General features: G+C 33.2%; 1 protein-coding gene across 3 annotated transcripts; it reads right to left on the bottom strand.

Annotated features, from left to right (window-relative positions):
* Positions 1 to 336: 336 nt before the first annotated feature.
* On the bottom strand, positions 337 to 16,090 carry LOC139489109 (probable cytochrome P450 12a5, mitochondrial). 3 transcript variants are annotated; one of them, XM_071275238.1, is made up of 10 exons: positions 16,009 to 16,090; positions 13,639 to 13,854; positions 11,986 to 12,211; positions 10,840 to 11,018; positions 8,714 to 8,909; positions 7,302 to 7,485; positions 5,616 to 5,782; positions 4,123 to 4,204; positions 1,573 to 1,788; positions 337 to 593 (listed from the first exon to the last, which is right to left on the bottom strand). In XM_071275238.1, the coding sequence occupies exons 2-10, from the start codon at positions 13,850 to 13,852 to the stop codon at positions 471 to 473; spliced, it is 1,587 nt and encodes a 528-aa protein (XP_071131339.1). In that variant the 5' UTR covers positions 13,853 to 13,854; positions 16,009 to 16,090; the 3' UTR covers positions 337 to 470. The 3 variants fall into 3 exon arrangements, 2 of the variants coding, with proteins under 2 accessions (XP_071131339.1, XP_071131340.1); XM_071275239.1 differs by lacking the exon at positions 16,009 to 16,090 and adding an exon at positions 15,147 to 15,265; XR_011656149.1 differs by having other exon boundaries at positions 548 to 593; positions 1,573 to 3,656; positions 3,939 to 4,204.
* Positions 16,091 to 17,021: the final 931 nt, after the last annotated feature.

Here is a 17,021-nt window from a genome sequence, read left to right as displayed (position 1 = left end):
GCTAAATACAACCTATAGATAGTGTAATGGTTGTGACTCTTGGTACATAATGCCGAAAGTGAAAGGTGGCCCGTGAAAGCAAAAAGGTTTATTTTTGATGGGCCCTTATAGTCTGGATAATAAAACAATAAATGTATCATTCAATTTTATAGCGATAAATAGTATCTATGCATCACAGCTTTACAAATTCATATATAATGATAAAAAAGCATTGGCATTTTCTAATATCTATATACAAGCAATCTAATAAAAGATGAACTCTGCATCTGACAAAGGTTGAAATTATGAAAATCATGAATCCTCTTCCGCACAGTAAAGTAGATATCATTCATACTATATGATCCTATATGTAAAAGTTGTTTGAATATATATATATTGTTACTGATAATGTTAAAGTTGGTAATACAGTATAATAAAAACAAAACACGATGGAATGGTCGAATGCTGTCCAAGTCATGTACGTACAGCAACTAAATTGTCTCCCTTGGTGTAAAAGTCATCTTGACCTTGTCAACAGGTGTTGTAAATAGCTGAACTGTTGTTTTCATTTCTTGTGTGTCTGTTGGAACCGATACTTTAAAGTGTTGAATAATCTAGAAAAAAAAACACAACATGTGTTTTGAAAAATTCTAATTAAGTATCAAAAGGTGAGAGCACTACTGGAATGACTGCATGAGAAATAAATATCATTTTTGGGACTATTTTTAAAGTCGCTTGAACTTTGAATATTTATATACCAGTCTACTGACTTGCTACCATACAAAGATGATCATTGAGTCTTGACTCTTAAATATATTTTTTTAGAAAAAAAGATCGAAATCATCTAAATCTTCCTTGATTTATGTCAAAAACATTGGCTACGATGATGGCTTTGCAAAGAGGTTGAACCGTTTTCATGGTGTCATGAGAGCGGTGTTCGCCTCGAGTGCGGAAAGTTTTGTCCTTGGCTGGGTTAAAACAGAGACCTGAAAATTGGAATGTACTAGTTCTTCTTCTCTTTCGACATTAAGACGTCGGAGAACATATTCAAGGGTGTCTGTGGACTGCTACCGTGAGAAATAGCCCTTAAAAATGTGTGTTCAATGAAGGGTTCATATTAACATCGCCTTAACAGGTTTTCGTCTGGATATGCATGTAATAGTTGCCCATGAACGTAAAACATCCATACATCACCTTCATCATCATTATCATTTTTATATTAATCATCAGCCACAGCTTCAGCATCATCATCAAAGTAATTATAAAAGTTTCAAATGAAAAGACATGTTTGTTATAAAAGCAAAACATCTGCATATCGTGTTGCTGTATTTCATTTTAACCATGTAAGAAGATTAAATAAATCACCTTTTCAAAAATTTACCCATTAATATAATAAATGTAATCCACAAGCGGTCATGTTGATTATTAGCAAGCACCAAATAAACAATATTAAAATAATAAACCTTAGAATAATAAAAGATTGTAGAATCATTTTGACCTTCAACACAGAAAATTCCGTCATATGGTCTCGTCAATCAAATAAAGTTAAAGAACAGACAGGTAAATATAGGAGACGAAATATGATTAAATTACCTTTGTCAGACAAATGAATATTTCATTCTCGGCAAATCTTTGACCAATACACGATCTTGGACCAAAACCAAATGGCTTGTGTGCAAATGGAAATTCCTTGCTCTTTGCTAGTTCATCGGTTGTATTCCGCAGCCATCTTTCTGGTAGAAACTCGGTCGGTTGTGAGAAAAAACGATCGTCTGCTGACATAGAGCTCATATTGATGATCAACAATGTCTGCAAAAGAAAACACGTTGATTTACCTTATGTCTACAGCAAATGTGTCGCAACACAATAGCGACATGTGTTTTCGAATTTTAGATCATTCAATACCATAATAGCCATGTGAGAACTGATTTGCATGGCAGATGATGTATGCTTTAATGTGCATCTTCTTAATGAGATTTAAACAACAATAAACTACTGTTGCCTTTATTTTATCATAAATAATAATATATCATTTTGATTGTAATTTTCTTTTTGGCAAGAAAAGTGTATATAATATTAACAACTGTTTTTAATATAATTTATCTAGATTTTTTTGTCGGTAGTCGACAGAAAAAAAAAACCACGTAATTTTAATTTTAATTCCAAGTCTACAAAATAAAGTCGGTTCGAACGTGAATGCACCTTAAAACAACAAGGACAGACGGTCACTGTCACATCAAGAGCATTACATTTGTACTAAAGCTATCCAAGTACCTATGTATTACCACATAGAATATGCACATGTATCCAAACCAACAGTTTATTTTAGCTAAAATTTCTTCAAATCACGATAGTGGCGGCAAGTGTTGAAAACCCAATAACTGTGCGTGGGTCAGCTTATTTTGTGCACAAATCAATGATATGTCAGGTTGTTAAATTTCAACATAGGTTCATCAGTTTTTTATCTACTTTTACTTCCTTGTAAGTACCAATGGATTGGTTTGCTTAAATTACAGTCCCCTGTCGTTACTTATACAATTATACAAGTGACATGCATGACACATGGTAAAGTCCGCTTCAAGTCTGGGATTTGATCTGCTAAGTGTCTGCAGCAATTTAAGAATATGACATTCAACTTTCAATAATAAACTTTTAAATGCAATTTTCCATTTCTCGCCAGCAAATTTTAAATATAAAATGAAATCTGTGTTCTTCATGTAGTAGCTACAATCCACCATTGTCGGCATGAGAAAATGCTGTCAGGAATATGACAGTTGTTATACATTCGTTTGATGTGTTTGAGCTTTTGATTTTGCCATTTGACTATGGAATTTCCGTTTTGAATTTTCCTCGGGGTTCGGTATTTTTGTTATTTTACTTTTTCCCGTACTCGGCGGCATATTACCTGTTTTTACTTGCCATGATCAACACGAGGGATGTCGCTAGTTTAGCAGGAAATACTGCCTACCTTTCCGGAGCAATTAAGTTCGTGTCTGGTTTTTCATGAAGGGGAGGTTACTCAATCCTTACCTTTCTGTAATGTGATTGCTTGACTATTGACTTTTCGGTTTTCTTCTTTTAAGTCATGGTTTTGTCTTCTTCTGTTTTCGTTATAAGTTTTTTTTTTATTTATTCTGGCTTTGTATTTCCCCTTTTTACTGTTTAATCTCTCAGCAATAAGGAGAGTCTATGAAATACGCCAATATGGCAGAACCGAATGATACAAAGATCTTAAATGCTTAATATGCATCTGCAAATGTTTGCACCTGTCCTAAGTCTGAATCTGATGTACAGTAGTTGTCATCTGTTTAATATATGTAGTTTATAAGTGTTTCTCGATTTCGTTTTTATATAGACTAGACCGTTGGTTTCCACGTTTGAATGATTTTACACTTAGTCTAGTAATTTTGGGTCCTTATAGCTAGCGGTCCGGTGTGAGCCAAGGCTCCGTGTTGAAGGTCATACCTTGACCTATAATGGCACGGGGGGTTGGGTAACTTCCTATTATTGGGTATACGGGGATGTGCCAAAAATATGGGTCATAATTTTGTGAGATTTTATATAAAAATGACCCTCCTTTTTAATGACATCCTGTATTAAAATGCATTCACGTTTGATAACTGTATATTGATTTGGGGTATGATCTACATGTCATATATAAATCCAATCTCATGATTCTTCTGCAAATCTGATTAAATTTGCACCTTTCTGCATGGAAGTATTTGACATTTAAAAATATCATATATATTTTAAATATTGTATATAAGTATAGGTCATTCTTTCTTAAATATCTATATAACTATAGGTACTGAATTTCAGTGAATGTTATATTAAAATGGGTACGTTTTTTTGAGGCAAAAATGGCACACCCCTACCAAAATAATATCGAAGTTATTCGGCACAAAACAGGAAAAATGCTCGGTAGAACCTCGCATTTCCCCCGATTCTAATCCTCATACAAATAAATTTCATATTTCAAGACACTATACGTATATTGTCTAAATATACCTTCAGGATTTTTAACAATAGACATAGGATGCGTGCTAAGTTTAGTACTTACAACATGTACAACTGTCAAAACTTTTTATTGTATGTAATTAAGTCTATCAAGCACTTCATATGATATAAGATCTTATAACTTACGTCCTTAGGTAACCGATACCCTCCAATTACTAAATCTGATTCTATAACCCGTGCTAATCCTCCTGAGGTTGGAAAGATCACCCTGTAGAACAAAATAATATTTAAAAAATGATATGGGAAGGTTGATACATTTAACCGTACTTTAATTCTCCGATATAATTTTACATTGCATCTTTTTTTATTACATTGCCACTGATTAGCCTTGTGTAGAAGAAAAGCGCGTATGGCGCGTATGGCATGCTAATTTATAAGTATGGTATCTTTATTTGCATTGGTGAGTATTTACTGAAGGTGTAAGGTATAGTTTTGGTTTGTTCAATTTGACCTCAAGGACGCCTAACTATGGAAACAGCATGCATGATGTCATTAATCGTGACTCTGATTGGACTATGTCACGAAATTGAACAAACCAACAAATACAATATAATTATGCTGCAATAAAAGGAAAACATTGACGGACATAAAATCAAACTTAAAAATGAAAATCTGTTCTGTCAAATTGTTAAGTTTTTGTAGGCTTAGCCTTAAATACACGAGCTGGTATATATCACTTACAGGTCCATTAAGTCTACAAATGAAGCTAATGCTGTTCTATTACGCTGTTGGTAGCTCGAGTGCTGTAAACATACCTTATCGACTTTGTTTTCTTGCAAGTTCAGTCTAAAACTTCCAAGGCGTATACGTAATAGTATCATCCCTGTCAAATTGTTTGGATTTTGTAAGTTAAGCATTTACAATACGAGCAGGTAAATGTCACTTACAGACCCATTAGGTCTACGATTGAAGATTATGCTGGTAAATTATGCTATATATTAATAGCCCCAGTGCTATAAACATATCTTATCGACTTTGTGTACTTGCAAATGCAGTCTAAAACTTCCAAGGCGTAGTAATAATTTCAAAGAGTGCAAAATATTATATTTCAAATAAAGCCAAAGAAATAAAGAATGCCAAAATACATATATCACAAATTCAATTACTTGTTAAAATCTGTCCGTTTTCTCATTACACAAATTCACACATTCGTCATATTTTTTTATTCTTTTACTCAGATAAATATACAATATATGTACTTTGTTGGAAAATATATATAATTTATTTGTACGAGCTTTAGAAACATGATGAAAAGCGAAGCTCTGTCGGGCTTTTCTCCTGTTTCGTAGCGAGTACAAATTTATTTTATATTTTCCGACAATGTACATATATTGTTTTTATCCTGCAATTTACACCCGGTACTTGAGGTTAGCTGTTCCTATCGAAATTATTGCTTTTGATTTTTTCAAAGAAATCGACATAGTTGAAACGCGGACCGCAATGAGGACCCCAAAATGAACTGTTACCCAGAAAGAAATACCCGTCTTACCGCTTGCTCAACGTCAAAGCGGGTAACAGGAGACTGTATTTGTACATGTACAAATAAAGCAAAACAATATTTGTATACCTGTTATTTGTACAATATAAGGCTGATTGCAGGATAAATACCATTAGTATACCTATGAGATTCTTTTAGACATGCTTTCATGTACGACATGTTAGCAAGGTGTTCCTTTGTCAATGTTTGGCTATTACCAACAACTTTTTTTATTTCTTCAAACAGATTACTTTGCTTGTCCTGGTTGACAGCTAATTGATATAATAAAAACACCAGTGTATTGGCACTCTACAATGGCAAGAAGTAAAATAACAAATTACTTTCCCATTGTATAATTGACAAAGTTGCAAACATGACCTTTGATGGCTAAGGCTGTTCCTGTTGGTTCTGTGTGGTCATATAATTCAAGTATTCAGTTGATTTCAGGTTTATGTGTGAGCGTTTTTGATGAAAGTAAAAATAAATCTAGAAAAGCGCTTCGGACGCAAATATCTTATAAACTGTTATTTTTATTTATCAGAATTATTTTTTAAATTGTCAAATTATTTTGATTTGATTTTATATGTATCTCCAAAATTCTGGTTTTCATCGATTTTTGAATGATTTGTTTCAACATAATACTTATCAGTTCTATGAATTTTACATGAAAATTCCTCGAACATCCATATTAATGATATTGTGATATTGCTTCCTAGTTTATCAAGTTTTCAAATAAAATGACATCAATGAAACAATGAAACGTTAAAATAAAAAATATGTTCAATGACTGCATGCTAAATAATTTTCAAGTTTAGGTTATAACAAGCTTTGTAATTTCACATTGCGATAAGACGTGTCACAGTACTTGTCTATTCCAAATTCATGTATTTGGTTTTGATGTTATATTTGTTATTCTCGTGGGATTTTGTCTGATGCTTGGTCCGTTTCTGTGTGTGTTACATTTTAGTGTTGTGTCGTTGTTCTCCTCTTATATTTAATGCGTTTCCCTCGGTTTTAGTTTGTTACCCCGATTTTGTTTTTTGTTCATGGATTTATGATTTTTGAACAGCGGTATACTACTGTTGCCTTTATTTGATCTTTTTTGCTAGTTAGCCATTTCTACTTATTTTTAAAAGATAATGATATGTTCATGGGCAACATTAATTTTGTTGTTTATCGCAAACATCATATGGTGTTAACAGATAAAGAATAATGGAATGTATCAACTTTTCAAATCTTTAATATACTGAATGATTGATTGGCGTTGGTTTAATGACAAATATTTAATGCGCATGCCTGTTCATTGCGATCTCAAATATAACTTTTTATCTGAGATAAATAAATGAGACATAGACCGCAATCAGTACTGTGATTGTGACGTCAAATTTTATGAAGACAACATGCGATATCTTCGATTGCAACCCCCATCGTATCATAAAAACTCGGTTTTTAAGTCACACAATTCATGTTTATATATAAAATGATTTGGTATGAGTGTCAATGAGACAACTTTCCATCAAAGTCACAGTGTATAAAAGGTCAAAGTACGGTCATCAGATTGCCAAGAGTATACGACAGTACATTCTGCACATAATTATTTTGAGGTACCCTTGAGCTCTGTTAAGTTATGCTAAATAGAGAAATTCTAGAATGTTGGAAGTTATTACATAATAATTCTATTTAATTATTATGTCTATAATAATTCTATTTAATTATTATGTCTATAATAATTCTATTAAATTATTATATCTCCGTAATTATATTGCAGGGGAATCCGAATTTAACCGAAACAGTTTAATAAGTTTAGTCATGTCCTGACCGAACTTACCGAGTCAATACCTGCACCAAATAAGTCCATAACAATACTGTTAACTTCATCATCTGTTACTCTGCTATCGGAAAGTAAAGAGTACATAAAGTTCGGTTCTTTTTCAAGATATTCATCCAGTTTACCTTCGTGTTGTAATTTTGTCAAGAAATCCTTTTGTAATGCTAGCTCAGCATTTACTATTCTGTAAAAACAATTTTTGTATTTAAATTGATGACATAATCTTTCAACCTGATAATTTTTAATGCGTATTTTGTACTTTGCATTTATGTGATTCGAGCTTCACTGATGAGTCTAGCAGACACAACGTGTGTCTGGCGTCTAATTGTCAGGTATGTGTTCTGTTTCTTTTCAATCAATTTGGCCTTCCAACTGTTAGGTTTGAGTGCCACAGTTACTGATGATTCTTAAACAAAACATGCTTCGCAGGTTTAACGCCTGACATCTTTGATGAATTTCATGAACAATTGGTACTATGAACATCAAATTTATTTTGTTCAAGATATTTCCTTACTCCTAAAATCAAAATAATTATATTTAGATTTACCTGTGTACGTAATCTTATTTAACGCCGTTTTTTCCAAGGTTAGAGTTGTCTTTTTGACATTATTTTACATCCCCCCTTTTTTTTTAAATTGTATTTATATTGTGTCATGGTCAAATTTATTTTTTCAGTGTATGTTTACTTGTTTTTGTTAATTATGATATGTCATTTTGATCGATCGAGTTAAGCCATTTCAATTGATATCTTATAAAGTGTCTTTCTATGTTGTAATGTTACACTTCTGTTTCAATTTCAGGTGAAGGTTGGGGCCTGTTAAAACGTTTAAACCCGCTACATTTGTTGTTCAGTGGCTGTCGTTTGTTTTTGTGGTTCATACGTGTTTCTCGTTTATATTGAGGCCGTTGGTTTTCCTGTTAGTATTGTTTTACATTTGTCATTTTGGGACCCTTTATAGCTTGCTGTTCAGTGTCAGCGCTCCGTTTTGAAGTAGTTATCAAAGGTACCAAGATTATAATTTAGTACGCCAGACGCGCGTTTCGTCTACATAAGACTCATCAGTGACGCTCAAATCAAAATATTTATAAAGCCAAACAAGTACAAAGTTGAAGAGCATTGTGGATCCAAAATTCCAAAAAGTTATGGCAAATACGGCTTAGCTGATCTATACCTGGGATAAGAAAATCCTTAGTTTATCGAAAATTCAAATTTTTGTAAACAGGAAATTTATAAAAATGACCACATTATTGATATTCATGTCAACACAGAAGGTCATACTTTGACCTATAATTGTTAATTTTTTACACATTGTGACATGGATGGAGAATTGTCTGATTGGCATTCATATCACATCTTCTTATTTCTATTTATAATGTAAATGGCTGGACTATAAACTATACAAAACACTTACTCGCCAAATTTAAGCATATTTTCCTCGAATCGTTTATAAAATGGTGTTCTAAAATACAAATAAGATTTAAATGGCATAAACAAAGCTTCTTGGAACATATCAAGCACATTTCGTATAATTGATGCTACAACTGCTGGTGTGTTCTTTTTCGTATCTAAGCAGCCTAGTCTTTTATTAAGGGTCAACATCCCTACACCTGAAAAATATCAATAAGTATTATTACTCAAAGAAATATTCCATTGTTATAGAATAAAGAATGGAAACGGGAAATGTGTCAAAGCGAAAATAACCCAACCAAAGAGCAGAAAACTATGAATTTGAATAAAAGAGAGGCGAAAGGTACCAGAGGGACATTCAAACTAATACGTCGAAAATAAACTAACAACGTCATGGCTAAAAAAAACCTAACAGACAAACAATAGTACACAAAATAAAACATAGAAAACTAAAGACTGAGCAACATAAACCCAACCAAAAACTGTGGGTGATATCAGGTGCTCCGGAAGGGTAAGCAGATCCTGCTTCACATGTGGCATTCGTCATGTTACTCATGTTAGTACAAACCCATTAATCAGTCTTAATTCGGTATGTCACATTCGGGAAAAGGGTACGAGAACGGATATTCCATAACGGTCAACCAACTAGTGATGGCGTCCGTAAAACTTACGAAGGGATGATTTCAGCTTCACCATTTGGAACTCTCGGTTTAATAATATTGCCTTTTTCTATTCAATAATATACTTACGTTCGGCACTAGAGAGAACATAAATTCTATTTGCTTTGGATTTTCCGAAATGCCTCAAAGCTGTTCAACTTACTTCATCTAAGATGTATTCAGTAACGGTAAACAAAAAAATATCTAAAGTCAATGTTGAGTATGAAGATAAAAATAAGCTTATTGTTAATTTTATATACATATGCACATTCGATACATGTATCTTTCTTTTCCCTGACTGTTAATGACGTATTTACAATAAATCCATTGGATGTTGGGTGTGTACTTATTGATTTTTTAGTCTTAGATGCATGATTTTTTTTTATTTGTTATTGGCTTGGAACTAGCTGTCAGTAACTGCGAGTACTCCAAGATCTCTTAGTGTCTTTTTTTGTTGTTGTGGGGATGCTTTAAAACAATGCCACGTCCGGTGTGTGTTTTTTTATGTGTTTTTTCTGCTTCGCATCGATTTGATGAGTTAAGCCCTTTTCAGCTGATGTTTATGGTTTGTTCTTATATTGTACTGTTACACCAGTGTCCCAGGTTACGGGAGGGTTTAGATCCAACAAACTAGTTTAATCCCGTCACATTGTGTATATGCCTGTCCCGAGTCAAGAGCCTATAATTCAGTGTTTGTCTTTTGTTGTTGTATATTATCATGTGTGTCTTGTTCTGTTTTGTACATACATTAGGCCGTTAGTTTTTATGTTTGAATTGTTTTACATTTGTCATTTTTGGGCCTTTTATAGCCGACTATGCGGTATGGGATTTGCTCATTGTTGAAGGCCGTACGGTGGCCTATAGTTTGAACTTCTGTGGGATTTGGTCACTTGTGAATAGTTGTCTCATTGGCAATCATACCACATCTTTTTTTTTTATAAATAACTTTAAAAGGGGATCTAGGGTATATGGCTGCAACCCAACGCCATTAACCAATAGACATATAGAAGTCAGCAAACAATATCAACATCAAAAAGGTGTCTACATAATATTTCAAACTTTTGATTTACTAATAAATTGGTGAATGGATTAAGCAGACACAAGAAATTGCGGCCATCAATATCAAATTATTTCCATTTACAAACCCAACAACTTAAAAAAAAACATTTATATATGACAACCATTGACCAAGTTCCATACTTATCGATTTACGACACTCGTCTTTTGTGACATAGACGGTTTGTTTTCGACACGCGAGTTTGAAAATCACTTTGGTATCTTTCGCCTCTCTTTTACTTACTAGTATGGAAAATAATATTAAGACTTTTTTGTTTTTCTATCATTTTACAAAAGAAGTATCAATAAAACAGGGATATCTGAAAACTACATTGATAACAACTTAACTAAACCATAAACAGACCACACTTAAAACTTTAAACAATTAACACAATGCTGTGTATATTTTACTTACTTTCAGTTGTGTAGTTTAGAAGTTCATAGAGAAGATCGTCAACTTTAGTTTTCTTTCGTAACACTTTTATGAAATCGTCTGTAACCGATTCGATTAAGGGGACATAACTAGCTACAACGGCTGGACGTAACATTTTCTCCTGTGCTGGTTTTCTTCGTTCTGCCCATTCTTGTCCATTTCTATGAAATGATGAGAAAAAAATCAATAATAATTCATTTTTGCTTGTTGAACGTCAAGTGAAAAATAATTCTTGTATATCCAGGACGTCAAAAATTACCCATCATCAAGGGGACGACCATTTGGTTCTCTGATTGGATTAGGAGTTGTGAAATGAATATGCTGGCCTGGGTGAGAACTGAAAACGAATAAGCTGGCCTGGGTAAGAACTGAAAACGAATAAGCTGGCCTAAAAAGGATACAAATGAATACTCTGCAATACAAAATACAGCCATTTGTAGGAAATAATTGTCTACAAAATTAAAAACCGCAAAATAAATAAAGCAGTCTAATAACAGCGGAAAATGAAGGACAATGATAATTCCGTCAGGGTAAAAGTATCATAACTCGGTCAGGTAAAAGGTTAAGTTGTAATTTGCTGCGTTTCCACGCTATGAACGCGGCATTAGGAGCAAGACCACCAACGACTGAACAGTTCGGATTCAAACCATGCGTCTGGGTCTAGGTAACCTTGTGAGCAAGTAAGTTCGTTAAAACCAGGCTTATATCAGTGACACATTTACAAGTTCTCGTCCTGATATGCATGTGATATTTGCCATGTTTATCCATAATCATATCATCATCTTCACCAACAACTTGATTTATATCAATATTGTAACATACTTTTTGGAGTCACAAAAATAAACTTTCTCACATCGCATTTCATTGGTCAATAGTTGACATATTTAATACTGTGGATGGAGTGGTTTGCTGCATAGTTTTTGTTCCAAGTTCAATTTTTAATTTTGATCGTCACTTAATATCTGATGGTATTTTGCGAGTGTGTAGGTGCCAGATTTTCTGTTTTGATTTAAGTTTCAGATATTGATCCGCAGTTTCGCGCATTTAGGGTTTTCTGTAGATGCAAAAAAACATAAAGAAGACCTGATATATGTTCCATATAATTCTCAACATTGACGTCATACTTACAGTAAAACCATTCCCTTTGTGGTTTTAGTTCTCTTATGAAAAATGTTACTTATATCAAAACCTATCTTCTCATGCTGCTCATAATGTGCTTGAAGGACGGTTTTAGCATAGTCTGGGTGACTTAGGATTACCATCTTGTTTGGTCCAAATTGTATCTTGTATATATCCCCGTATTTTTGTTTTAAGTTGTCCAGTACGATATTGACATCACCTGGTTGATATTTACCTGTAGATAAAAGATAACAAATTATTTTATTTTTTATGAAACGAATCATAAATAATTATTGTTGAAATGTTGTTTTTTTTTTGTTGCTTTTTTTTCAAATACAATTTCCGCGGTCAATGTACAATGATGATGGATTAGCAGATATAAAAAAGGAACATATATTTCTGTTCTTCAAATGACCCATTCTTATAGTCTATCATTTATGCAAAGCTAAAACTCTTTCGTTACCTTCTTGAACATATGATCCTCATTATATATATAATGTCATGTGTATATTATTCTATTTGGCGGCCATTTTGTTCAAGGTTATGGTTGTGTTTCTGAAATTATTTAACATTTCACCCCTTATTTGATTGATTTTGTATTAACATTGAATCATAGATCAAATTTATTCGTTTTGTGTATATTCACTTAATGTTTGTGTTAATATGTCGTTTGATTCAGTTAATTTAAGCCATTTCAATTGATATTTTATAGTGTGTCTTACTATGTTGTGATGTTAAAACGTTTAAACCCACTGCATTTTTTTTCAAATGTCCTAAGTCAGGAACCTGGTGTTCAGTGGTTGTCGTTTGTTTATGTGGTTCATACATATTTCTCGTTTATAGTTTTTATATAGATTAGACCGTTGGTTTTCCCGTTTGAATGGTTAAACCATTCAAACGGAAAACCCAACCAAACACCGTTTTACACTTGTCATTTTTTTTGCCTTTTATAGCTTGCTGGTCGGACGGTGTTAGCCAAGTTTCCGTTTTGAAAACCGTACGTTGATCTATAATGGTTTAGGTTTATAAATTGTGACTTGGATGGAGAGTTGTCTTATTGGCACTGATTCCACATCTTCTTATATCTATTATATATGAAATTTGATTATCTTAACAAGATATACTTACTGTTGACCGGTTATATTTATTCAATTTGATATCAAATCAACCGTTTCGATAAAAATTCGACTATAGCCATTATGGAAGACGAAAACTTCACCTGACATACATGTATGTCCCTAAGTGATTATCGTCATTGAGCTGGTTTTGATATGTACCAATATTGACACGTCAGTAGGACAACCGGAAGCGACTGAGTAAGGATTTCGGTGCTCAGTGATACGTAGACTGGTTCCTGATCGCAATATTCAGTATGTTACTAATATAGCGTATGGCTATCAGCTAATACCTGGATCGTAGTACCGGGAACCAGGATAAATGATACTCTTTACTCAACGACGTTGTCAACACGTAATGGCGGCCACTGTTTGACTACTGAGCGCCGCCGAATCACATTTTGGCCAAATAGGCACATCCGGTTGTCCTACTGCATCACAGGGTAATATTTCAATTTTAAATATGTCGTGTCAAAACCTATCTCGGTCTCAAAACAATATTTAAACTATCATGTGCAAAGATACTACACTCCATCAGTATACTTACTAAAAGGTTTAAAATGAAATGCCGCGCCAAGGTAAGGTATGTTATAAAGTCCTCGAGGCCCAGGGACTTGATTGAATGGTTTAACATCCGCAGATAGCGGTGGTTCATTTCTGGCATCTGCAATGGTTGTGGAAGTACGACATGAATAGCACTGTACTGTAAAGCCCTTTATAAACTTTGAACTTGGCTGAAGAATTCTGCGCACATTCATCATGTCTGGAATTATATTTAAAAGCTGTTTATTATAGAGAAAATCCTTGGTATAATAAAAGATAGGGATGCTTTTTGATTGCCAGTCCTCAACCATGTGTAAACAAATGTTTTTGTTTTAACATGTTTAACCCCTCCGCATTTTTGCGTCTGTCCCAAGTCAGGAGCCTCTGGCTTTTGTTAGTCTTGTATGTTTTTTTTAAATTTTAGTTCATTTATATGTTTTGGAGTTTAGTCAAGTTGACGTGCATTTCACTGAACTAGTACACAATTTTATTTAGGAGCCAGCTGAGGCCCACCTTCAAATGCGGTATTTTCTCGCTGCGTTGAAGACCCATTGGTGGCCTTCGGCTGTTGTCTGTAACAGTTCTTTGGTCGGGTTGTTGTCTCTTTGACATATTCGGTAATTCCCCATTTCCATTCTCAATTTTATATCTCTTTTTTAAGAAAATTGCCGACATTTAGAAAACACATTACACACTCCACTACAGAGACAAGTAGAGTCTACATACAACGATGAACATCTTAAGGAGGTAAACCTAGGTTAAGGTAAATAACTCTTAAAATCATCAGTACGTTTGTGTAAACCATTTTCAAAAACATATTCTAAGCTTCTAGGTTACATAGATTATTTTTAATCTGTTTCAGGTAAATGCTTAAAAAACATTGATGAACTTGACTTTTACAAACGCTTAACTGATTTAAAGAGTTATCTCCCTAAACCAAGGTCTACCCCCTTAATTTGAAGTCACTTATTCGCATCAGTTCTGCAACGGTTTTTCTTGTTAATTTTTGCATTGCAAAATAACTTTTCGACAAGCGATTATATGGGAATCATTTACGGATAACTTTTTAAGTGACAGATATTTTGCAATACAATATTTCTATATTGTTTCATCCTTGTTTTTATCATTACTAGCTCAATCCTAAAAGTTTTATATAAGCAGTACCTTTACTCTTTATGTAAACTAAGATCGATATCAAATGAATTCATGACTCAATGTCTGTGACTATTCCGTATAAAACGTTGTCAAACTAAGTATGCAAAATCGCATGATAGAAAGTGGTTGTGCTTGTAGAAAAAACAACAAGATCGGTGTATGAGTCATTTTACTCCATAAGCTCCGCCTGTGAATTATAGTTCAGTGAAAGACATTTGGTTAACTACAATGCCATGTTAGGGGTTCCATCTTCTATTTAAGGTGTTAAGTGATCAAGTTTGGAAGAAAACTACTTATCTACTATTGGTACTTCAAACAAAAAACTGAGTTTAGTGAGTGCTTAATGTCGAAAATTACCATTTATACATTCAAATGAAATCAGAATACAAGTAAGTTGGTGTTGTACTGAGGTGCTTCAGTTGAACTAATAGATATGTGTCCAACCTTCATCAGCAACACCTCTCCTAAGGTTTGGGTTGGTAGAGTAGTAGATTACATTGTAACGTCGTAGTGGTCCCTGCGTCGATCCCCGGTGACGCAGTTGTTACAATTGAAGAACAATCACGCTCTACTTTAAATATTCTTTGAATATATTTTTTTTAAATCAAGAATGGGATTGCAGTACTAAACTGGTTATACATAAATGGAGATGATGCCCCCGCTTGCATAATTATATATAACTTTATAAATGGTCATAAAACGGCAAAAGTAACGACACCCAAATTCTAACTAGGTCTGTATGATGTGGTAATTAGCATTTTGTATAAGTGGCATTACATTTGGTTGAGGCAAACTAAAGTTACAGAATAGAAACCAATATAAGAATGTACGGACGTTAGTGCGTGCGTGCGGACGGACGTACAGACAGACAGACGGAAAGGGCAAGGGTATAACACTAAATGCCCCCTCCTGTGACGGCATCGGCATACGAAGGCTGGTTATAAAAGAGCGACTGGACAAATAATCAAGTATAGTTTACCAAAATACAGAAAGTACATTGAAATTGTGGAATATTTAACAGTGTATAATTATTTATAGAAATTATCTATGTTTATTCAGTCAATAATGAAGCACGTTGACCTTTAACATATTTAATTCTAACCTATTTTGATTTAATATAATAACCACAACATTGATAGAAATTATGCATGTCTGTTTTTTAAGTGCATGACTGTATAACTAATATACTCTCTAAATAGCAATGTATTAAAATACTTACTTCATAAAATTGCTTTCATAAAAAAAACATTGTTTACTTCAAGATTTTTAGTTCCGGTACGCCTACATTTGTTTACTTTTTTAGCGGGATTTTATGAATTTATCACAGTGAATGTGTGTAACAAAATACGGAAACTATGATTTTTTTTTTATGTTTTCTAATAGGTAGTTTTTATAGAATGTATTCTGTTCTCACAAAGACAGAAAACAAATTTAGTCTGTCCATAAATAATCTGTTTTAAAATGAAGAAAGATATTTGAATTTTTAACTTTACTGTGCAGTTGGATAACAAATTTTAAACATAATTACAAATTGGAAAACGATGCATCCAAATATACAATTGACATATAAGAAAGCTAAGAAATAGAAATAAATTTGAATTTGATTGTTTCACCATTTATACAACGTCTGATTTTGTACTTATCGTATCAATAATTATTAAAGTCTAAAATAACACCAAGCAAAAACTCGATGTTCAGGCTGTGATTACATTCTTTCTTATCTATTTTTCCTAGACTTTCTCTGCGTCAACTTTGGAAAAGATTATATATATATATATATATATATATATATACATAAATTATTAAATGACTGAATAAATAGTCAACGATCAATCTTACAGGGCGATGGATCATGTAATATGATTCTGTACACTACAAAATATAATATATAACAAGTCAAAAAGGGTACAACATCACCATTAAATAACTATAAAATATACAAATATTAGATATTTCGGATAACAGATATCCTTCTTCGGTAATTGCACAATGACAAATGAATCATGTCAATTCAAATTGAGACTCTATCAAAATCTTGATTTATACAATTTAAGCGAACGCTGGAACAATTTTAAAATTTCCAAACACACCGCAAAGACTACAGAAATATGCCAAAAATAAAAATAGTTATTTACGATGTGAAATGGCACAACTCTAGATTTCCAAAGGTTGTGACAGTTGAGATGTTATAACTGCATTTAGGGCAGTCCTCAAACAAAAAAATCAAAAATG

Source organism: Mytilus edulis, chromosome 9 (genome assembly GCF_963676685.1).
Source record: "Mytilus edulis chromosome 9, xbMytEdul2.2, whole genome shotgun sequence".
Classification (NCBI taxonomy): domain Eukaryota; kingdom Metazoa; phylum Mollusca; class Bivalvia; order Mytilida; family Mytilidae; genus Mytilus; species Mytilus edulis.
Note: the sequence above shows the minus strand (reverse complement) of the source record. Positions and strands in the feature narration are given on the sequence as shown.

Coding starts and splice junctions, on each gene's coding strand:
- LOC139489109 (XM_071275238.1), bottom strand. CDS start 13,852: ATGATGAATGTGCGCAGAATTCTTCAGCCAAGTTCAAAGTTTATAAAG. Junction 7,486..8,713: donor AATATGCTTAAATTTGGCGA/GTAAGTGTTTTG, acceptor TTGTTTTTACAG/AATAGTAAATGCTGAGCTAG. Junction 594..1,572: donor TATTCATTTGTCTGACAAAG/GTAATTTAATCA, acceptor TTTTTTTTCTAG/ATTATTCAACACTTTAAAGT.